Consider the following 25,234-nt stretch of genomic DNA (forward strand, 5'->3'; position numbering starts at 1 on the left):
TTGCTGTATCTTCTATTGTTTTCTGTGTTCCTGTTGGTCAGTCTTGCTTCAGATGGATTGAAGATGGACATGTTTGTCACTGTTGGAGATGAAGACATCGATCCACCGTGTGAAACGCCCACCTTTTGTTCATCACTGCTAATAAACCGTGTGATATTTATTTTTTTGGAGTGTTCAATCCATTTTTCCCTCATGAAAAGTCTCACCATCAAAATCTAATGATTATACAGATGTAATGTTTTCTATGTGTCTATAAAGAGCTTCATCATTTCTTTCCACTGAATCCTCATGGAATAAATACACAAATTCTGTTATTATCGTGGACCTGAACTCAGCTTTTTAATTCTGTTGTGATCTCAGTGTCGTCCGCGGGTTACTGGCGATGCTTGTTAATAAATCAGAAAATTAATTTGAGGTGTCTGTTATGCTTTATGATCGCCAGTTATGCATATGCACGAGTTTATCAATATTAACATGTGTTTATATGGTCATCTGATTCTTATATATAATGAATTGTTTTTTATTTTCAGTTAAACTGTTGGATTAATGTGCGTACGTTTTTTAAATCAGGCTTCAAATCTTCCAATACACCAGTGTTATTTTAGGATCATTGATATGCAATTATGATTTTTGTTGATACTTTGCATGAGATTGCAAAAATCATATTTTCTGTTTTAGTAATTTTTTGTTTCTTTTATTATTTTTTATTTGTAGTTATATAATATACGTTTATTTAGGTTTAGTACTTAAACTAAATGTATAAGAAACAAATAATAAATATTTTATTAAATTAGATTACTGGTCTTTAAAAATATACTTTAACCCCTTAACTGTCACAGTCCCACTTGTGGGACGTTTGGCGCTCTTTTTTTTGTTGTCTTTTTTCTCTATCAAATCTTTTAGTAATCATCATAAATCATATATCATTTGAAAGCTTAGAAGCCCAAGATTCATGCTGTGAAAACCATTTTGAAATCTGACATTGCGTTACCATGGAAATGGTACTTTAAAATCTTTTGGCGGTCTCCTCCCCCTTAGTGGGCGGCGTCAAGTGTCATATTACAAAATGCATTACGGTCTTTTAGAATCAAACCTTTTTATAATCTGGACAAAAAACATATCATTGTACAGTAAATTTAAACTACTATAACTTTTTGATACTTACATTTTTTTGTAAAAAGAAACCAACCTTATGTCTGTATTCCAAAGTGTTTTTGTAAATTACAACAATTTAAGTTTGGATAGTGCACCTGCATGCCTATTTTAAAAAGTGGGGGGTGACAGTTAAGGGGTTAAAAGATTTTGTCGTTTTTACATATGAATAACTTTTTTGATACAGTGAGTCGATTCTAGCTGAACTGTAAGATCCGATTCAACGAGTCTCCATTCATCGCCATCCTTTGTTAGACAACAATCGACTCTGAAATCGATACAGACTTTCTGAGACTTACAGCAAATGTGTTTTCAGCTCTTTTATTTTATTAAATAATAATATTTGATGTTTTTTACTACTCCGCAGATGAGTGAACTGCGAGTCGACTCTCGGTTCGCAGAGAGTCGTGAGTCAGAAGCTCGTGAGGTGAGCGGATCGAGAGCAGCGCCAGCGGCCGCCTTCGACCTTCTAAACATTCACAGCTTTTCCTCCAGAGAGACTCCGGGAGAAACATGGAGAGGAAAAGGTGGGAGTGCTCGGCTCTCCCAAATGGTTGGAAAAGGGAAGAAGTGACCAGAAAGTCGGGCTTGTCCGCGGGGAAAAGTGATGTCTATTATTTTAGGTACTGCAGCGGGATTAGCCGGAGACCAGCGAGCCGAGACAAAAAACTCTCTTTATATATTAATTAACAATCTCTAATCCGACCTCAATCGGCTATCTGAGTACTCTAGTACGTTATTATTCCAGATTATTACCGTTTGTAGTGCGTACGTTAAACTAATCGTGTTTTAGCGTCTCCTGCGAGTTAGCACTGAGCGCTAATCTGCGCTAGCGGCCATGCTAACGCATTGTTTTTGTTTTGCTTACTCGCAGTTGATCGAAGTTATCTATCGTTTTGTTCTAGTTTCAGTTGAATACATATTTCCTTATAGTCTGTCTATCGTTTATATTCGAGTCTGCACTGTATTTACGATTTAAACTGCTCATTTAAACGGATAACACTGGTAAGTGATGCAGCGGCTGCAAAAGTTCAAATAATGACGGATTTTTGATTATTAATAATCGCTCATTTATCATGAGAATCGCTGAAATATTCAATTTATGCAATATATATTTCATATAAATGCCAATTATCATTTGCACCATGGTATTACCGTCTGAGACTGTCACTTTACTATGGTACGAACACAGTTTTTAGGGGTCTTTCTAGTGTGTCTGTATTAATTGTAATTCTTTACTCAAAAATCCTCCTCCCTATATATATATATATATAAAATTATGTTTTTATTATATTTGTGACATCTAAAATGGGTTATGTGTTTTTCTGTGGTGATTTGTGTTAATGCATATCTATCTTTCTTGTTTAACACTAGAATTATCTGTAAAACATGCATATGTTGGGTTGACAGGTTATGCAGTGGAAGTGCTGTTGTCGGTCTGGAAGATAAGGAATGTTTTTTTGATCTTTCCTTTCCCTCTTAGTCCAACAGGGAAGAAGTTTCGGAGTAAACCACAGCTGGCCCGATATCTGGGAAACTCCATGGATCTCAGCTCCTTTGATTTCCGCACAGGGAAGATACTAATGAGCAAACTGAATAAGAACAGGCAGCGGCTTCGCTACCATCACGGTCAGAGCAAGGTAAAGACTGACCGAATGATGTGCACTGCAGTTTTTGCTTTCTGTATTGTGCTGTTTGTAATGTTTGTGTCCGGATGCCTGTTTTCAGGGTAAACCTGATCTGAACACGTCACTGCCGGTCCGACAGACGGCGTCCATCTTCAAACAGCCCGTCACCAAGGTCACAAATCACCCCAGCAACAAGGTTAAGACGGACCCTCAGAAAGCTGTTGACCAGCCCAGACAGGTAAACATCACATGTGCTGCTGCAGCTGTTTACAAAGGAAATATTCAAAACTTTGGGGTCGGTAAGATTTTTATAATGTGTTTGAATGAGTCTTTTCTGCTCACCAAGGCTGCATTTATTTGATTAAAAAAACAGTAAAATTGTGAAATATTATTAGAGTTTAAAACAGCTGTTTTCTGTGTGAATATCTGTTCAAATGTAATTTATTTCTGTGATGCGCAGTTGAATTTTCAGCATCATTCTTCCAGTCTTCATTTTGAGATATAAGTAATATTGACAGAGAAATCTAGACATTTGTGACAGAAAAATGCTTTAAAAAAAATTCAGTGGAGTTTTGATGGCACCCGGTGGCTGTTTGTGGTATAACACCCTAAATAAAATCTCACAGGAATCCCAATTTTTTTCATATCAACTTCAAATTTGGAACATAACTTATTTAGACATAAGGCTATAATTTTATACCAATTTTAGAGTAAAACCTGATATGTAAAATATTTATTATATATAAAATTAAATTAATATAGTGCATTTTCTTTACAGTAAATTTAAACTACTATAACTTTTTGATACTTACATTTTTTTTTAAAATTCCACTTTTGCGATAATTTGCTGATTTTCAGTTTCACATGATCTTCAGAAATCATTCTAATGTGCTGATTTACTGCTCAAGAAACATTTCGTCATACATTTTATTTTTCAGGATTCTTTGATGAACAGAAAGTTCGAAAGAACAGCATTTATTTGAAAGTCTTTTGTAACAGTTATAAATGTCTTTAATATGGAAGCCTGTTTGTCACAGTATATAAAAAAGGGTAATTGAGACTTTTTATCTTGCAAAAAAAAAAAAAAAATTGTGAGATATAAAGTTGCAGTTACCTTTTTTTTTTATCCTGTGGTGGAAGCAGGCTTCCTTTGTCACATTTAATACATTTAATGTGTACTTGCTAAATAAAAATATTAATTAAAAACGTATTATATCTTACTCACCCCAAACTTTAACAATACAAGTCGACCATAAATTATAGGCGCTTTCACACCAGAGGAACCTTTTCATAGTTCCTACAACTATTGGCAGAAGTTCCCGCTTTTTAGCATGTTCGCACCACAGGAACTAGGAACGTATTTAGTTCTAGGAACTCCATTTGGGGTTACTAAATTAGCTCCTACTTCAGAGCAGGGTCTAAAACAGTTGTATATTAGGAACTATCAGTGACGTACTTGTACGCTGATTGGCCAAACGCTTACGAAACACCGGCTATCCGGCATTTTTTAAAAGCCATGTAAAAATATTTACTCCACGAACATGGAAAACGACGATAACGGCATTTACCTGTTGTGTTGTGTTCTTTTCTCAGCCTCGGTGATATGAAACACTGCAAGTTGTCATAGGAGATTTAGTCAGATTTTTATGCTCTTTCAATCTCACAAACTGTGTGTTTACATTCCATCTCTGTTATCACGAAACCCACAACATACACACCCCAAAAAAAAACTAAACTCCGATCACGGCATCCTCCATTCACCGGTTGTTGACGTTTGTAAATGCTGCGAATAAAGACGTCACTATCAGCCGCTTCAGAGTTCCTGCTGCCGGTGCGAATGCAACCAGGAAAAAACGGCCCGAGGGAGAAATTGGTTCTTTAGGAACGACCCTGCTGCCTAGTTCCTGAAACTACCTAATGACTGCAGCTGTCAAGCTCCGAAAAGATCAAAAAGAACCATAAACGGCAATCTAGTCAATTAGTTCCTGTAACACCCGAAGCAAACTTTAAATCATGTTTGGTCTGTTTACTTCACAGCTGTTCTGGGAGAAAAAGCTGAGCGGACTCAACACTTATGATATCGCAGAGGAGTTGGTGAAGACCATGGATCTTCCAAAAGGATTGCAAGGTGAAAATGGAAGAGCAGCTCTCATACAAACTGAATGAAATGAGCTTGAATCACTAGCTGTTGTTTTAACGATGTGCAATTTGACATTATCAAGTATTTTGCAAAAACCTTTCAAAGCATCCTACAGAGAGCACGCGTGTACATAAGTCTGAGAGTGTGCATTTAGAGTGCGTTCTTTCACTGCATGATTCAGTATTAAAATGCGTTTAGAATGATCACAAAATTCAAGATATGGGGACAGAAAATGTATATATTTATATCATTTCATATAGTTAATCAATATCACACAGAGAGTGCCGTTTTTATCTCCAAGGATTACCATGATGTGATATTGATTTTTTACAACAGTTCAAAATACAAGAAGTTAATTGAGAGACTTGTGTTTTAGACACCATATTGCCTGTTTTTGCTCTATTTCTACAACAAAAATAATTCCAAACACAGCCACAGCACTGTTTCGAGTCTCTGAGCAACATGACGGTGTTTCGTTCCTGAATGAATCAACCTTTTAAATGATTCGGTTCAATCGCAATGAATCACTTATTAACAGTGACTTGCTGCCACCTACTGGTGGTTTTAATTTCACATTTAAAGTTTCTTTTTATTATTTAGATAAATTGAAATAACAGTCTCCAACGTTTTATGTTCAATATATCAAAACATTATTTATGCATTAGTAATTGCAGGTTAAATGCATTCATGTCTTGTGTGTAAACACATCTAAATGCCACTTTAGACGCAGCTTCTGTGTTTCCTCTGCATTGCAAAGATGAATTTTATTGATACTGATTTAATTTGCTTAGCAACAGCCCAAATGTCTTATTATTCTGTAATTCACTGATTAAATGTAGGAATTTGACTCAAAAGATAAATCACTCTTTTAAAAAATGGCTTTATAAAGGTAAAATGCCCATTAAAAGGTAAAAATTAATTAAAACTTATTGGAAAAGGTTCATTTCTATCACTGCTGTGAACTGATCACCACACAGAATATGAAAAATATCAAAAACTTTAGGAGTCAGCTGTCCACAACAGTCCTTAAGATACCAGCACAATAACACACTCAGCAAAATATCGTCATCGATAAAATCCCAGAAGATATCGAGATATTACTTTGTCAATATTGCACACCCCTAAATGCAGTATTGTGTTTGTAAGTGGTGTGATGTTTGATATGGCAGGTGTGGGTCCGGGTTACACGGATAAGACGCTGCTGTCGGCTCTAGCGAGCGCCCTGCACACCAGCTCGGCTCCCATCACGGGTCAGCTGTCCGCCGCGGTGGAGAAGAACCCCGGAGTCTGGCTCAACACCACACAGCCTCTGTGCAAAGCCTTCATGGTGACGGATGAAGACATCAGGTACGAGCTGACACTCCACAGTGTTTGTGGTGGAGTTTAGCTCTAGGCCTAATTAAACACACCCTGAAGCAGCTAATCACAGGGATCACTAGAAACTCCCAAGCTGGTGTTTTGGAGCTAAACTGTGCAGGAAAGGAGGCCTTCTTTGTCATAACGTAATGTTTTCTTCTAGCTTAGGTTCACTTAGGGAGTATTCTTCTGAATTTAGTTGTACATGATTGTCTGATTCTTAGGGCTGGATGATTTTGCCAAAATTTATATCACGGTATATTTCTTAATTTCGGTCGATATCGATATGAACACTATTTAAAAAAAGCCTCGTAAAAACTGCCAAGAACACCCACAACTGATGTCTGGACCTACAAACTTATGAAAAATGAATTTGCCAAGTCTATGAAACCTCCTCCTATAAAACTATATAATATTTTAGGAGAAAAAACAGCACAAATAAATTTATGTTCACCTTTTATTAGTATTTAGCCTTCATACGAACTAGAAATCACTGTCAAATAAACATATCTGACTCACCTTATTAATATTAATATCTTTAACTTCAAACTATAGGCTAACATACACTACCAGTCAAAAGGTTTTGAACAGTAAGATTTTTAATGTTTTTTAAAGAAGCCTCTTCTGTTCACCAAGCCTGCATTTATTTGATCCAAAATACCGCAAAAACAGTAAAATTGTGAAATATAACTGTTTTCTATTTGAATATCTGTTAAACTGTAATATATTTCTGTGATCAAAGCTGTATTTTCAGCATCATTACTCCAGTCTTCAGTGTCACATGATCTTCAGAAATCATTCTAATATGCTGATTTGCTGCTCAAGAAACATTTATTATTGTTGAAAACAGCGGAGTAGAATTTTTCAGAAAAGTTCAGAACAGCATTTATCTGAAATAGAAATCTTATGTAACATTATAAATGTCTTTATCATCACTTTTGATCAATTTAAAGCATCCTTGCTAAAAAAAGCATCCTTGCTAAATAAAAGTATTAATTTCTATAATTTCAAAAAAAAATAAATTAAAAAAAAATCCAAGCTTTTGAATGGAATAGTGTATAATGTTACAAAATCTTTTTATTTCAGAGAAATGCTGATCTTTCTGTTCATCAAACAATCCTGAAAAATTTACTTGTCAGCAAATCAGCATATTAGAATGATTTCTGAAGATCATGTGACACTGAAGACTGCAGTAATGATGCTGAAAATACAGCTTTTAAAAATCATATCACCCTTATTGAAAAAAAATTATATCTCGATACATATCGATATTGAATTATTGTCCAGCCCTATTGATTCTTACAGTAAAACAGGCCGTTATTTTTTACTGCTGACTCTTTTAAAACATCTGTATAAACACCTTCATCACATGAGAAACAGCACTTTTCTGTGAGTTTAATGTCACATCCATTCAATAACAGTCTCTGATTCAAAAAAACTCATTTTAATTCTTCTGCTGTTTAGGAATAAACTCATTTAGATCTGCATTGATTTTTTTTCTGTCTAACCTAGGGTTATCATCGTTTATGAAAACTAAGTCCATAATAAAGAATTGTTATTAACATATAAATATTAAAGCATTAACTGAATTAAAATTTAAAAAAAGGTTCTTTATTTTGTTATTTTATTTCAGCTAGTCTAAAAGTTTTTTTATTTTATTTAGCAACATTTCTAATTGTCTTTTGGTTGTCTAAACTACAACGAAATAAAAATTAATAAAAACTATATAGCCAAAAAAAGTTCAGTTTAATTTGAAGTGCTAAAATAACTAAAACTAAATAAAAACAAACTATGTAGACAAAAAAAATGACAAAAACACAACAAAATTACTAAAATGAAAATGTAAACAGCTAATTTAAACATAAAGTGTAATACAGAATAGTAATAGTATATCAGTAATACTATAATAACTCAAGAGTCACTTCTGTGGTTTAGTTTCAGTAAATGCTCTTGTTGGACTGGGAAGGATGTCTGGAGTCTGAAAGCTCCAGTATGTTACAGTAGAATAATGAACGTTTAATGAAGATGACAGATATTCGAATGCTTGATTGAAATGCACTGCGTCGTCCACAGGAAGCAGGAAGATCTGGTGTATAACGTGAGGAAGAGGCTGGAGGAAGCGCTCATGGCAGACATGCTCGCACACATAGAGGAAGCCACCATCGAGGCCAAATCTCTGAAGGAAGAGTCCACCGACGAGGAAACGGAGTCTGTATAGCTGTAAGGGAAAGAACATATGTGACCCTGGAGCACAAAAGCAGTCTTAAGTCGCTGGGGTATATTTGTAGCAATAGCCAACAATACATTGTATGGGTCAAAATGATCCATTTTTCTTTTATGCCAAAAATCATTAGGATATTAAGTAAAGATCATGTTCCATGAAGATGTTTTGTAAATGTCCTACCGTAAATATATCAAAACTTAATTTTTGATTAGTAATATGCATTGCTAAGAACTTCATTTGGACAACTTTAAAGGCGATTTTCTCAATATTTAGATTTTTTTGCACTCTCAGATTCCAGATTTTCAAATAGTTGTATCTCGGCCAAATATTGTCCTATCATAACAATAAATTATAGATTGGAAAGATTATTTATTCATTTATTCTCAATTCTCAAAATTGACCTTTATGACTGGTTTTGTGCTCCAGGGTCACAATTATCTGCAAAACAAAACAAATTTTAGTCAATTTGCTATTTATGTATACAGATTTTTTATTTATTTTACATTTTATTTTTATTGATTTTGTATTGTTTACATATTTATTTAATTTGTATTTTAAGTTAACTTTTATTTTTTTTTAAATATCTTAAAATATCCCTAATGCCGCTGTCGTTACCTTCACATCAAGCATTTTAGAAAACCAATGAATTGTGAACCAGTGCATTAGCCAGCTGCATTAAACCAAACTTTGAAGGCCAGGATCAGATCTGTGTTGAAGGACATGTATTGAATGGTTCGGCATGGATGAAACGCTTTGAAGAAGATCTGGTTTAAGTTTGATTGTAATGCTGTACGTCTCTGTGTCTGCAGGAAAGCGGTGGCGATGGGAACGACCTGGACCACAGTATTTTTCCTCCCCAAACCCAAAGACGACTCAGACTCAGACTTGAGCCGATCCTATGCAGAAACCAGCCTTTCTTCTCCAACTCAACTGTGAACATTTGTTTTACCGTAACATTTCAAGCAGTTTTATTCAACCAAATTCACTTTTTTCTAACTTGTTTGAAGTGGATTTGCTCTATTTTTGTACAGTATGAGCGTAAAGTTTGGGCAGGTTTGGGTTTCCAGCATAACGCAGTGGGTTTGAGTGAGTTTCAATATGACGGATGCCCAGGTTTTTTTTATTCAGACATCGTAAGCTAATTTCAAATCATGAAAGTTTTTATTTTTTTTTATATACAAACAAAATGCCATGTTTTTATGACTGAATCTGGAAATAATGTACTAGTAGTGCATACTGGTTTGTGATGGCTGGTACAAATACGGTGCTCAATTCTTCCTGGTTCCTTTATATTTGAGCTTTTGTTACAGTGCTGTTTGAGTGTAGACATGACATAAGCTCTTACGTTGGTGCTTAGGTTTTTGTATTCATGAGTTTGTCAATGCATAGCTGATATCAGTTATTTTTTTAGTTGCATCAGATTGGATCGAGCTGTTTGTGTTGCTGTATGAAGCTGGTACATTTGTCATCATTCACTGATGCAGCGTGGTTTATTATTACGGACTGAATGGTTACAGTACAGAAATCTGCATGATGCATCAGTGTTTGCTCAGTAGAGGGCGTGTTTTTCACTTACACTAATTCTTCACACACCCATGATTGAATTTAATAGATGATTGACTCATACCCTGATGTTTTTTTCTTCGAAATATGAAATATATTTGAAATATGCAGGAGATTGTGTTTTTGTATGTTGCCCTTTATTTGCGAGAAAGCTTAATGACTTTTTGAAAATACAAACCTTGTAGCTGAAGGACACATAATTTTGTAAACTTGGAAAATAAAAGTCTTTCAACACACGTCGGCACATTCACGTTTTATTTTAATGCAAATTTCTCGTCATATTTCAAAGAAAGCAAATGTAGAGTCACAAACCTTTGTCACTAATTAAATGTTTCATTTTATACGTATGTTTTTCTGTATCAATATCTAAAATGTACTTAACGGTTATTATTAAATGTGTTTATAGTATACAATATATTTTTGAAATCAAATTTATAAATGTATTAAATATATTTATGAAATTGTAATCATTATAATTAACATTATATATTTGTTAAATGTATTTAATAGTTAAAGTTTATAATAAAATTTATGGAATTTTGAAATCATATTGTTGAATAAATATTCATAAAATGTATTTATGAAATTTAAATCACATGTATATTATTATTTAGTGTGTGTGTGTATATATATATATATAAATTATAGATTTTTCTTTTATGCCAAAAATCATTAGGATATTAAGTAAAGATCATGTTCCATGAAGATATTTTGTAAATTTCCTACCATAAATATATCAAAACTTAATTTTTGATTAGTAATATGCATTGCTAAGAACTTAATTTGAACAACTTTAAAGATGATTTTCTCAATATTTAGATTTTTTTTGCACCCTCAGATTCCAGATTTTCAAATAGTTGCATCTCGACCAAATATTGTCCTATGTGATGTATTTATAAAATATGTTTATGAAACTGCATCATTAGAACATATAGATTGTGTGTATATAGGCTATACATAGTGGACATATTATTGTAATATTTATTTATTTGCCAGTGGCCTTTTTTATTGCAGAAATAATAATAACAGTACAAATTATAAACAAATAAGAAACAACAAAAAAATAAGCATAACTCACATTCAATTTTAACAAATAAAGATATTACAAAGTACCAGGGGGATTGAAGATTGTATCATAGTATTTTAAACAAATCACAGACTTTTTATTTTTTTAACAGTCTTATTGAAGAAATATAAAAGTAAAAATTAGAACAAAACAACTTTAACATTTAATTCGTTGGAGATGAATCAAAGGGGTCATATGATGCTTTTTTAAAGATCATTATTTTGTGTATTTGGTGTAACAGAATATGTTGACATGCTTTATGTATGTGAAATTTTGCTAATAAAATAACAAGGTTAACAATAAATTCTAGATCTTCAGTGCTTTTGTTTTCATAATACAAGAGAACACCCTTTAAAGTAAAGCAATAATTAATATTCATTAAATTAAATCTAAATTTGCCAGTGGCCTTTGACCCCATTGTTGTGCGCCGGTGACGTCAGCGCCGTGAGCGAGACTGTCGCGAGAGAGAGAGAGAGAGAGAGAGAGAGACAAAGACGGCGGAACGAACGGGAGAAAGCGCTATAATACCTCTCTAGCGTTCCACGCGTGAAAACGGCCAGAAAAACAATGAGCAGACCGCGCGAGTGAGCGGTGCAGAGGCGGGACGCGTGATCCGAACGCGCGCTGGGGGTCGATTTTGACCGCGAATGCTTTTAAAACGAGTCTTTTTCTCCAACGCCCCCCAACGATTAGCAGCTCCGCTAGCGGTTAGCCATCATCACCTTCTCCCTCATCCTCCACAAAACACCCGATACAAGCGGCGAGCGGGACGGGAGCACATAAGGTGAGGTTTTGCCGCTTTATTTAACGCGTCTCCGTGGTAGTATCTTGTTCGCCGGTTTCCGTATCGCCCGCGTGGCGCGTGGCTGAGATCCACAAACAAAGGCGACAATGTGACTGATCGTCTCTGGTTAGCGGCGCGGCTAACTACACTTCAACTCCAATATCTCCGTTTAAACTCACGATTCCGCCGGTTTGGAGTGGCGGACGCACGCGTCACGCTCCTGCCGCGAGCTTGGCTAAATAACGGCCGCTTGTCATGAAATGTACGTTAACCGCGTTGTGAGACTACAACGCGGAGCTAAAGAGCAGCAGAAACGATAAAGACAAAAGAGACGCGCGGCGTGGAGCGCGAGAAAACAACAAGCACACTCGCTCTTTACTGTGCACTAGCACTGCTTTGAGTGTTTCTAGATGGTTTGTGTCACTTCTCAAGGTGTTTGATGGGTTTAAATGTGACCCAGGACCACAGAAACACTCATAGGGGTCTTTTTTTTGAAAATTAGATTTATGTATCATCTGAAAGCTGAATAAATAAGTTCAAATGGTTTGTTATGATAGGACAATATTTGGCTGAGATTCAACTGTCTGAAAATCTGGAATCTGAGGGTGCAAAAAAATTCAAAAATTCAAAATATTGATTTTAAAGTTGTACAAAATGTGAAGTTCTTAGCAATGCATGTTATTAATCAAAAATGAAGTTTTGATGTATTTAAGGTAGGAAATTAACAAAATATCTTCATGGAACATGATCTTAATATCCTAATGATTTTTTGCATAAAAGAGAAATCGATCATTTTGACCCATACAATGTATTGTTGGCTATTGCTACAAATATACCTGTGCTACTTATGACTGCTTTTGTGCTCCAGGGTCACAAATGTGTTTTTTCCTTCTAGGAAGTGTGCTTGGTTCGTTGTCTGATGCGCACGCGGGGACGACTATGCCTAGCCCGTTGTTTCACCCTGACATCATGGATCACGAGATGGTAGTGAGCAGCACCGGACAATCCGGCGGGGTCACTGAGCAGGAGCCCAGGGATGAGAACCATCAGGAGGCGCTGCGCTTCGCTCTGGATCAGCTGTCACTTATGGCGCTGGAGAAGGTCGACTGTCTGGATGGGACCTCGGCCGGTGAGAACTGTAACGGGGGAGGCGGATATGTCGATCTGCAGATGCTCGAGCACAGCAACAGCTCCCAGGAATCACCCGGCTCCTGCTCGCCTTCTCCGGAGTACTACAGCTCGGGCGGTGGCGGCGGATACCACATGGCCAGCCCGCACTCCTCCATCCTCGGGGAACAAAGCTCGGTGCTACGCAAGAGAAGCGTCAACATGACCGAGTGCGTGCCGGTGCCCACGTCAGAGCATGTGGCCGAGATCGTCGGCAGACAAGGTAATATTTACTAAAACGATCGTAAACAATAGTAAACCAACCATTCTTTATGATGCAAGAGATGATAAACAATAGAAGCAATGCAGTAGAACAATAAGTAGTTATTCGCCTGCCAGATATGAATATTTTAATCTTGTGTGTTCTGAGAGATGATAAACAATAAATGCAATGCATTTGAACAACAGGAAAAGCATTGCAAGTAGTTATTTGCGTGCATAATATGAAATTGTTCCAAAAGATAAACAAATGCAATGCATTTGAACAATATTAAAGCATTAAAGGTAGTTATTTGTGTGCAAAATATGAGTATTTTAATATTATGTTACAAGAGATAATAAACAACAAATGCAATGCACTTGAACAATAGGAAAGCATTGCAAGTAGTTATTTGCGTGCAACATGTGAAGTTTTTCCAAAACATAAACAAATGCAATGCATTTTAACAATATGAAAGCACTAAAGGTAGTTATTTGCATGCAAAATAGGAATATTCAGTAATATTTTTTGTTTCAAGATATATAAACAATAAATGCAATACATTTGCACAATAGGAAATCATTGCAAGTAGTTAAAACTTATGTTCCAAAATATCCTAAAAATAAATAAATGCAGTTCAACAATAAATCAGTATAACCTTACTGGATCAGTCATGTGACCTGTCTGAAGTTGTTTACTGGTTAGTTGCATTGAAAATATGATTGTTGATCTAAATTCTTTGTTCTGGAATTGTAAATTGCATTTGAACGATATGAAAATCATCACTTTAATCGTCTGAGATTGCATGCAAAAGCTGTGATTTGAATATTCACTCCCGTTCTGTGTTCCTGGACATCATAAACAAAGCAATGCAGTGCATCAGAACAATAAGCCGGCGTTATGAGCAGAAGTGAGCGGCCAGTTGCACGTGCGTTATGCTTCTGTCGTTGTTTTGGCACGCATGCACGGGTGTTTTGGTGCTTTTTGTCGTATGTTTGTCCTTCATAAACATCAGTAGTGTGTCGTGGGGTGGATGGATGGATGTTGTGGCTGTGGAGGAGGGGTTTGGGAGGGGGTCTGCTCATGTCTAAACCAGACAATAGAGACTCGTATCGACCGCTGCGGCTTCACGGTTCTCCCGCCCATCTCTCTGTCTGCTGATTATCGATCTCTGATTGCGTTTCGTTCAGGATCCGGAGCGTTATATATGAACGCAGACAGGGGTCATGTGAGGATACGAGTTATGCAAGTATAGAGGGCCGGGGTTTGCGCACTATGGCTCTGCGCGGTGCATTTCAGCTCTGATGCTCTTATTTGTTAAACACCCGTGAGAAATCATCTTAAATGATTTGGTTCATGTAAAACAAGCGTGATTTCTGCGAGCGGCGCGAGGTTTGCTCTGCGCGGCATTGTTCTCTTTGTTTGAAATGCCATGCGTTCAGCTTCCCGCGATGACGTCACAGAGCGGCCGCGCCATTGGCTGAGTGAAGTAAGCCATGCGGATTTAAAGGAACAGTGCGCCTCTATCCGGCCGCTGATGAATGAAGAAAACAATCCAGCCAATGACTTAAATATGTATTTTTTTTGCACTTTATTATCAATGTATGGGTTAGTTTGAGTAAATTCTGAAATATTTAAAACGCTATACTTGTAGGCTTTATGTGACCTGGTAATATGCTTATTTGTGACCCTAGACCACAAAACCAGTCATAAGGATCAATTTTTTGAAAGCTGAATATATAAACTTTCCATTGATGTATGGTGTGTTAGGATAGGACAATATTTGGCTCAGATGCAACTATTTGAAAATCTGGAATCTGAGAGTGCAAAAAAATCTAAATATTGAGAAAATCATCTTTAAAGTTGTCCAAATGAAGTTCTTAGCAATGCATATTACTAATCAAAAATTAAGTTTTGATATATTTACGGTAGGAAATTTACAAAATATCTTCATGGAACATGATCTTTACTTAATATCCTAATGATTTTTGGCATAAAAGAAAAATCAATCATTTTGACCCATACAATGTATTGTTGGCTATTGCTACAAATATACCCCAGCGACTTGTCACATATGAAAGTGTTACTATTATTGAATTTAATTAATAATTTTTATATTCAAGTATGTGCCAAGTAATCAACCTTTTGCCTTTGCTAGTTCATTAAAAATTTTAAATGGTCCTGAAAAATTAATTTTTAAAAGTACATATATACCATGTCATTTAATATGAGCTCATTACTAAACTGCATTTCTGTATGTCATCATCATTATAAATGTATTCTAAATATATTTTTAATAAACATCAATGTATTATTATCTAAAACTAGCATAACACTACTGAAACGATATAATGTGACATGGTTATCCACTTTATGGTTTCTTACAGGCAAAGAACGTGTACCTGATACTGGCTTAAATGATCAGTAATATTCTGGAATTATTGAGTCAAAATTTGATGTATAAATTTGCCTAAAAATAAATTTGACTAATTTTAAAACCATGTAGTCTGTCATTTCATCTTCATAATTCCACTTAAAAAACTATAGCATGCTACTACTGGAACAATTTCAGCATTATAATAAAGTAAAGTATGACTAATTTAAAATAGTATACTTGCAGATATTAGAAACATTGATTTATTTAAAAGTAAAAAGTGAAATGTTTATTTAGGTTATATATAATAAAGAAGTATGATAATCACTAATGACTTTAAATATAATAATTCCAGTATGATGTTGTAATTATTAAGATTTGTAATTTTACATATGTCCTTGGACATTTTCTATTCAACCTTTTGTCTTTGCTAGTTCATTTAAATGGTGATGTGGTGACAAATTAATTTTAAAAACTAGAGATATACCACATTGTCTCAATTACAATAATGTCGTAATTACAATAATTTTATTACATAATTTTAATTACTATAATAATGATGATTTATACATTTACATATGTCTGTAACCTTTTATCCTTGCTGCTACTTTAAATTGTCTTGTGGTGTGTTAAATGAGTTTTAAAAACTACAGTTTCTCTCTGCTGAAAATATGCATTTTGCTTGTAGCATGTCAAATACAGAAGTTTTATAATAAAATGACGACTAAAATGATATTCTAAAATATATTAGAAACAAGGCTTTATTGATTTGGTTATACATTTATATGATAGTCAAAGTCACTATTATTGACTTTTAATAATATACTGGAATTATTATATACGAGTATGAAATATACATATGCCTGTCATAATTTGCATTTTACTTTTTTTTTTTTTTCCCTCAACCTTTTGTCTTTGCTAGTTAATTTCCAGTGGTCCTGTGGTGACAAATAAATTTTTTAAAAAGTGCAGATATGCCATGTTGCCTTTCTGGTAAAATTTGCTCATTAAAAGCAAATTTAAAAAGTAAAAAAAAAAAAACTTATGTAAATTGACTAATTTCAAATAGTACACATGCAGATATTCAAAACAAGGCTTTGTTTATTTGGGTGAACACTTATGATAATCAATGAGAAGTCAGTATTATTGACTAATTATTAATAATGTAATTAATCATTATATTCAAATATGATGTATAAATTTACATGGCTGTCATAATTTGCCTTTACTTTTTTATTCAATCTTTTTGCCCTTGCTAGTTAATTTAATCCTTCCTGTGGTGTGATGAATACATTTTTAAAAGTTCAATATACCACGTTGTCTCTCAATTAATTCAAATAATTTTTAATTAATGAGCGCATTAGTAAAAACTAGGGCTGGGACAATAAATCGATGCATCGAGAATTGAGTAATTGTTCTGCATCGATTCTAAGATTATCGGGATGCATCACGATTCTCTCTTGAATCGATTCTGAGCTTAGTTTTTAACAGCAGATGGCACTGCGTGCTTTAGAAACAGCCGTACTCTCCTGCTTCCAGTTCCTTACACGCACACCACTTAAACATAAAATGATCATTCATACAGTTTGAAAAGGTTGAAGTGAATTACGTTCACAGTGGGCTGTGTTTACATTAATCTCTCGTCATAAAAGCATAAAAGCCAAGGTGCAAGTACATTTAACCACTTACATGACTCAGCCGAATGCACAAGGGCTCTTCTTCGTGAGCATTTGTGTGTGCGGTTAAAAACTAGCCTAGAGCGCCATCTGCTGTTAAAAACTGCTCAGAATCTATTCCAGAGAGAATCGCGATGCCTTCGGAAAATCTCAGAATCGATCCATGAATCGCGATGCATCGATTTATTGTCCCAGCCCTAATAAAAACTGTAATTTTGTTGTAACTAGTAGCATTAAAGCATGACACTACTGAAACAATTTAAATTGTGATACGGTTAGGGTTGCAAACAGGTGGAACATTTCCAGTAAATTTAGGAAATATTCCAGAAATTTTGGAAACTTTACAGGATTTTTTGGAATATTCCAGGGATTTTTTTTGGAAAGTTTCCGGAAATTTACCCGAAGGTTTCCACTCCTTTGCAACCCTAGTTACAATAAATAAATGTTTGTCAGTTTGACTTGAATGCACCATTTTTTTAAATTATTTTTTTCCTCATTTTTTTGCAGGTTGCAAGATCAAAGCACTCCGTGCAAAAACAAACACCTACATCAAAACCCCCGTGAGAGGAGAAGATCCCGTGTTCATCGTGACGGGCCGCCGCGAGGACGTGGAAATGGCCAAATGTGAGATTGTCTCGGCGGCTGAGCACTTCTCCATGATCCGCGCCTCGCGCTGCAAAGCCGGCGCAAATGGCCCCGGATCGAGCGGCTCGCTTCCCGGCCCTCCCAACCTCCCCGGACAAACCACCATCCAGGTGCGCGTTCCCTACCGCGTCGTGGGCCTAGTGGTGGGACCCAAAGGAGCCACGATCAAACGCATCCAGCAGCAGACGCACACCTACATCGTGACTCCCAGCCGCGAGAAAGACCCTGTATTTGAGGTCACCGGCATGCCTGAGAATGTGGATCGCGCGCGAGAAGAGATCGAAACGCACATTACGTTGCGCACTGGTGCTTTCGTTGACCTCCAAGGTGATAACGACTTCCACAGCAATGGGACGGATGTGAGTTTGGAGGGTCTCGGGTCGCTCGGTTTGGCCGGCGCGCTTTGGTCGCGTGCGACTCACTCGGCGCCTCCACCTCCGCCACAGATGCACCATTCGTCGCGCAAAATGTCATCCGAATCATTCTCTGCGACTCGACGGGCGACAGATGGCGGGGGAAGCCCGACAAGTCCGTTTAGCACGAGCAGCACCGGCGGGAGCTTCTCCTTCGCGGGCGATTCGACTCAGAATTTGCCGGCGGCGTCGGAAGATTTGGGTTTCGAATTCAGCGCTGCGAATATCTGGGCGCCGTTTGCGAAGGGCGCGAAGAAACCGACGCAGACGGCCCGTCGCAACAGCAGCGGCCTCAGCGCAGGAGCTGTAACCCCGCGCCTCTCACCAGACCCAGATCACCCGCTCGCCCGCCGGGCCCAAAGTGACCCGCTAAGCACGCTCTCCTGGCTCCAAACGGGCACTGGAAGCTCGTTCTCGGGCGGAAGCAGCAGCAGCGGCGGAAGCAGCACTGGATACTCATCTTGCTCGGCGTCATCGCTCCCGGGTGGCTCGCCAACTGATTCAGAAGGTGGCGGAAGCGGAGTGGGAATCGCTTCCACTATGTTGGGACGCCTCAAAGAGGGCGGCCTGGCTGGGATGGTGTCTCGGGATTGTTTTGTGTGTTGCGAAAGCGAGGTGACCGCCGCGCTCGTTCCGTGCGGCCATAACCTCTTCTGCATGGATTGCGCCGGGCAGATTTGCCAGTCGCAGGATCCCGAGTGTCCCGTTTGCCACACTCCTGCCACACAGTGCATCCGGATCTTCTCTTAAACTTAGACTGCCTTTAGTAATTATTAGAAATGACACTATTCCGATTTATTGACAGTAATAATAATAATAACAACAACAGTGACTTTATTACCCACTCAAGTACTTGTCAGACTGCGTCTTATCTTCAGCTGTTTATATTCGGTGGGTTGTTTTTCCATTCATGCTTCCGACTTTTTCTACTCTCAGATTTTTCGACTTTTACGCTGCACTTTTTTCTAACGCGTTTTTTTTTGTGTTGCCGATGCAGTAGTTTTTAAAATTATTTTTGCGTTTTTTTTTAAATGCGAAAGCTGCGCTTGTTTAGACCAAAACATGAGAGATATTCCTGTTTTATTATCGAACACTTAATATTTATACGCGTTACGAGTCGATACGCAACGTGCTAGTGGATGTAGGATCTGAAATAGCTAGAATAGTCCATGTTATGAATATCATTACCGTGCATTTTCTCTTTTTGCCACACTACCTTAAAACATTCACGTGTCAGTTCATTCCTGCACTCCAGAAACAGGGTTGCTAGTATTTAACGAGGACTTTTTATCTGTTAGACTTTTCGAATCAAACAGCATACTGAATTATCTTTCGAATGTTTAGTCGTGAATGTGTGCGAGAGCGACGTACAGAAATGTCTTTCGCTGTAGTTTGTGTCTGTCTTCCGGCCCTCGCGCGAGCGTTTTGTTTATGATTGCGCACCCCCGTACGCTGCCTACGAACGAATCTGTAGTCCTGCCGAACGGTTTTTACGCGACAAGCCATGCTTTCACACTCTAAAGGGCTTCCGGTTACACACTACACTTCAGGTCGTCCTAATAAACGGGATGCTAGTCCGCGTGGCAGCTAAATCACCAGGGCTTCCGTACATTTTAGCGATGCACGAGCCGTTTCTCCTTGAACGCGAGGGACTCTGACGTCTTAAAGGGCGAGAATGCGTTTTGGTTTGTACAGGTTTCTTTCTCTAGATGCGCTTTTAGATTTTTCTTTGGCGTGTCGAATATATTAAACGTGCCAGAACTCGAGAGCTAACGGTGCCTTGGTGGTGAAACTCGCTGCCGGGAACGAAGATTGTGACGTAATTTCTCTCCGCTCTTCCAGTTTTAGTGATTTGTACAGAGAGCCGTGTCGAATCTGAGCCGCTCGTTTTCTTCTTTTCGTCCCCAGACGTTGTTAAAAGTAGTGTAACTGGTTGAAAGGTACAAGAAGCTAGTAGTTTTTCGGTTGTTTGTATGTGACATGTTTTGGTATCGGCGATGACGGTCATGTGACTAGTGAAGAATTGGCCTGAAGTCGGACGGTTTCCTTTCGTTTTTTTCCTCAAACAGGGTTCGCTGAGGACGATCTCAGGCGGTTTTGCATTGGAAAGACGTCAGACGCTGTTTTCCCATGATTCATTTGTGCCCTAAACTCGCTCGGCTTTTACTTTCGCTTTAATTCCTTTTGTACACAGAACCAAAAGCGATTTCAATAACCGGATTTCAGGCCTAATTGTAAATATCCTGAATTACAATCATTGGGATTCGTTTTCAAACGTACGACGGAAAAGGTTAATGTAGTTTTTCAAATGCGTATCATTATTTGTAAGTTAAACTCTCTGCATGTCTTGAAGCCGTGAGGCATTAGCTAATAATTTTCTAAAAATGAAAAGACAAAAAAAAAAAAAACTTTTTTACACATTTTATTTTTACAATTTATTTGCTTACCTTGACGTAAATATCCCAGATTATAATGTGACCCTTTTATTACAGCAAATGTATCTTTATTTTCCATATTTCTGTTTCCTGTGTACAACATATAGGCAATTTATAACAAACTGAGAAAAAATTATTGAAGAAATTTAAAATTTAAATATATTTTATTTGAAAGTTTATGGACCTTTTAACCGTGAGCTGGAACAATTGTATACACGTATAATTTGAGCTGACTTGACGGTTATAAGAAAATGTATCAAGAGTTTTATTTTTTATGCTTCTTTAATAAAATCTTGTTTTTGTTTTTGTTTTTGTACTGTAAAACAATAATCCTTTGTGTCCGTGTCTTTATTTCTGTGATGTTAAAGCTGTATGGCACATGTAATGATAGATTAGTGTTTCCTTCAAATCCATTTAACAAGCTGTTGTTTTTTTTAACCTCGTCCCTTATTAATATAATAAGTCTTATTATAGTTAACTAAAACCAAAACCACAAAACTTTTGTTACTTGAAGTAAAATAAATGCATTTTCACCTAGTTGCCACAGCATTTCTTATTTTCATTTAGTTTAACTTACAGTACTTTTTTTTTTTTTTTAAGTTTTGGTAAATGTTTTTTTTGGGGGGGCATTTTAGTTAAAAAAATGTTTGTCTATATAGTTTTTATTCATTTTCTTTTGAAGGTTTAGTAAGTTTGTTGTTTTTTTGTCATTTTTAATTTTTACAAAAACATCTATTTTTTTTTAAGTTTTAAAGTTTTTTTTTTTTATGTCTATAGTTTTTATTTATTTTTATTTCAGTTTTAGCCATTTTAGTACTTTAATTCCTAAAATTGAAAAGAAAATAATGAAAATATGAAATGCTGCTTTGGCGACTAGCTGTTTTTCTTTCTTTTTTTGATGGTTTTAGTTAACTATAAAAACCTTGGCTGTTAAGTAATTCATGTCATCAATAATATAACCAGATGTCCATTCATCTAGAACAGGAGATCTTTACAGCTCAAAATGTGTATGTAGTTCTTTAATAAAAACGATACCTTCACTTTTCTGTTGTTAAATGCTGGTCCAGTTTTCTTCCACTGCAGGTGCATTATTCTAACTGTTACATGGTATGTTTAACAGCATTAAATTATTAACATTTATTTTATGTGGTAGTCACTTAAGTGGAACTGGTAATGTAAAAAGTTCTTAAAAAAAAAATAGTGGTTACTAAATGTACTTAAAACCATCATAAAACTTATAGGAAAACATTACAACAGAATATTAGCTACATATAATAAATATCACAGTAGGAAGCTTTAAAATCTAATTCTCAGTTACATTTCCGTTAACATCACATACATATTCAATATACAATGCATAAAGATTTACCAGTGTATATAATATATGTGGCAGTGGCAATAATATTATTTATTTTTTTAATCTAATCTTTTAAATTATATGACGTTAACACGTAGCCAGCCTAGATGACATCAGCTGTAAAGTTGTTTAAAAGTTCGAAAATAAAATACAACATTTATAAAACGGAGAGTTCCGGTCCTTGATTCTGATTGGCTGAGCCACGTTGGAAGCTGTTGTTAATTACTCTACAAAGTAACATACACCTTTGTTTACGTCTGTGTTGCTCGGCAACCACTTTGTTGCAACCACAACTGATTCTGAGGAACTACATTGTTTGGTGGAAGAATACTGTTTTTATTAATATCATTACACTTTATTTGCTCAGTTTTATTTTGTGAAACCTTACTACGTATATGGAATAACCGTTTTATAAAAGCAATAAGACCCGTGAAGCCGTGGTTTACAGTGAATTTATAACAGCTAAGGGGGTTTTAGGCACTCCGCTTCACGTCGTACCTAACAACGCCCCTTAGCTGTTATAAATTCACTGTAAACCACGGCTTCACGGGGCTTATTGCTTTAATTTAAAAAATAAAATATATGACATCAGCTGTAAAAGTCATTTCAGAAGTGGTGCAAAATTATAAGACAAACTTAAAAAATACAAATTTAAATATATATTTTTAAACCTGACATCAGCTGTAAAGTCATTACAGAATTAGCACAAAATCATGAAACTTCAAACAAAATTAAATAAATAATGATAAAATAAATATGTATATATTTTAAAACCTGTATGACATTAACAAATAGCCGGCTTTGATGATGTCAGCCATAAAGTAAATTTGTTTTGGAGGCAGCACAAAATTATGAATACAAACTTAAAAATTTTTTTAAAAAAGATATTTTTTTCTTTAGTGCACTGATGAATCATTGTAAATAACAACAGGCACATGTAAAAAGTAAATAATATGCTCACAGCCGTGAGATTCATCCTAATAACAGCATGTGTATACAGCGATAACAACTGCAAACATTCGGCATCGTAAACCAGTTTAAATCAAACCGGCAACTAACTTTACAAAGACACTTAATTGCACTGTGGTTTAGTCTAAAACAGCAATCTGTCATTTAAAGGGATAGTTCACCTCAAAATCACGCCTCAGCCTCATGCCGCTCCGAAAAGACTAAAAGAGTGCCATTAAAGTCCATGTGACGACTTCTAGTTTTCTGAGAGGAAGCGAGCAGATCCTCTTCTAATTCAGTGGAAATATTGCACTGGAACAGCATGAGGGCGAATTATTCCTGTAATGCATCCATAAAGAGTTTGAGTCCAGTGTATTGCTCTAGAATTATGCATTATTGAAGAAGACTCACAACAAAGCAATTCCAACACGACACAGCAGTCAAAAACATTTCTGCCCTTATAATATTCAGACTGAATGTCAGAAGTGCTTAATGCATTTCAAATCTCGATGCAGCGTCAACGACCAGAGTTATTATAGTCAAATAAAACTAAAATCTTAAAAAACTGCTGTTACTTGGAAAAAAAACAACTTAAAATTTTTTTTTAATTTTTATTTCAGCTAGTTGACAAGGAAACATTTATTTTAGTCTAACTTGATGTACTAAAATAACTAAAATTTAAATAAAAATGTATATAAAAAACTTGTTTATAAAATATTATTTTAAAAATGTAGACATGAAAACTAAAAATTAATAAAAATGACAAAAAATTTATAAAACTAACTAAAATTTAAAATGAAAAAAGAAAATATACATAAAAAATCTAATTAAAAAATATGAACAAAAACTATAATATATCAATGATACTAAAATAACAGTTTCAGAGGCAACACAAAATTATGAAGACAAACTTAAAAAAAATATTACATTTTGTTATGGTTTTGGTTTAACTATAAATGATATAAATTTAAAAAAAATATATATATATATATATAAACTTTTGCTACTTGAAATAAAATGAACTGAAATAGAATAAAATATAAACTTATTTTAAAACTTATTTTCTAGCTAGTTGCTGATGTTTTCAATTTTCTCATTTTCAATTAATTTAACTTTATGTACCAATATAACTCAAACTTAAATAAAAATTAATTAAATCTACTGCAAAATTGACAACAAAAAAATCATTAAGAAAACGTTACTCAAAATAAACTTTAACTGAAAATAATTCTAAGTTTTTTAATGTTTTACTTTATTTCAGCGAGTTGCCAAGTTTCACCTATATTATTAACAACAAATTACTAAAACTTTAAAATAAAAAAAATTTTAAAAAAAAAGCAAATTTAAAATATTAAAAATAACAACATAACCATTTCACTGCACAGCAAGCACTTCAGACACATCAGCCTGTAAGAATATAAACTCAACATCACCGACAATCCATCGACTATTACTGAGTGTTTCTGGATGCTCTGCAGAGAAAAGACTGGCCGTGTAGCTCCACAAACAAACAAAAGGCCCATAATGCACAGCGTCTGCTCTGCAGTGAGTCACAGTGTTGGTTAGGCTCATCTTCACCTGCTGGAGACGGGTGGCACGCAGACGAGCGACGGATACGAAGAGCAGAAAGTGCTAAATATTCCAGAGAGCGCAAACCAATCAAAGCCCGAGTCAGCAGATCTGCTTCTGGGTGTCTCAAGGCCGCAATGCATTGTGGGTAAGTGCATGTGAAGGCAAATGTTTTTCATCATGAGGAGTATTGCATCATCTCTGTGTTCACGTCACGTCAGAATCAACACAATTAAAATCACTCTTGTCTTCACTAAAGATCATTGACTAGTCATTCTACCACTGACTAGTGGATTAGCAAGATCAACTAGTGAGTTCATCTAGATTCAAAGGGAAACTTCTGAACACATTCGTAACATCCACCAGCTACAATGAAACATTTTAGGGCGGCATGATTTGGGGAAAAAAACGAATTGCAATTTGTCTGCTAAATAAAAGGGCCAGCTGTATCGATACTCGTATCGTCATATCAATGTATCCAACACAGCACTAATATATTTATATATATATATATATATATATATATATACATACATAT

The 25,234-nt window shown here is 35.8% G+C and overlaps 2 protein-coding genes across 3 annotated transcripts; both read left to right on the plus strand.

The window, feature by feature from the left end:
* The first annotated feature begins 1,526 nt into the window (after positions 1-1,526).
* On the plus strand, positions 1,527-10,430 carry LOC107713415 (methyl-CpG-binding domain protein 3-like). 2 transcript variants are annotated; one of them, XM_016518905.1, is made up of 7 exons: positions 1,527-1,679; positions 2,636-2,792; positions 2,881-3,018; positions 4,818-4,908; positions 6,090-6,267; positions 8,350-8,496; positions 9,310-10,430. In XM_016518905.1, exons 1-6 carry the CDS (start codon positions 1,666-1,668, stop codon positions 8,492-8,494), a joined length of 723 nt encoding a protein of 240 aa, XP_016374391.1. In that variant the 5' UTR covers positions 1,527-1,665; the 3' UTR covers positions 8,495-8,496; positions 9,310-10,430. The 2 variants fall into 2 exon arrangements, with proteins under 2 accessions (XP_016374391.1, XP_016374390.1); XM_016518904.1 differs by having other exon boundaries at positions 1,528-1,775; positions 9,310-10,429.
* A 1,137-nt stretch (positions 10,431-11,567) lies between these two features.
* LOC107713414 (RNA-binding protein MEX3B-like) lies at positions 11,568-21,122 on the plus strand. The gene is made up of 3 exons (XM_016518903.1): positions 11,568-11,913; positions 12,809-13,303; positions 17,837-21,122. The coding sequence occupies exons 2-3, from the start codon at positions 12,853-12,855 to the stop codon at positions 19,135-19,137; spliced, it is 1,752 nt and encodes a 583-aa protein (XP_016374389.1). The 5' UTR covers positions 11,568-11,913; positions 12,809-12,852; the 3' UTR covers positions 19,138-21,122.
* The last annotated feature ends 4,112 nt before the right edge of the window (positions 21,123-25,234 follow it).

The sequence above is a fragment of the Sinocyclocheilus rhinocerous genome, unplaced genomic scaffold, assembly GCF_001515625.1.
Source record: "Sinocyclocheilus rhinocerous isolate Xijiao unplaced genomic scaffold, SAMN03320098_v1.1 scaffold1080, whole genome shotgun sequence".
NCBI lineage: Eukaryota > Metazoa > Chordata > Actinopteri > Cypriniformes > Cyprinidae > Sinocyclocheilus > Sinocyclocheilus rhinocerous.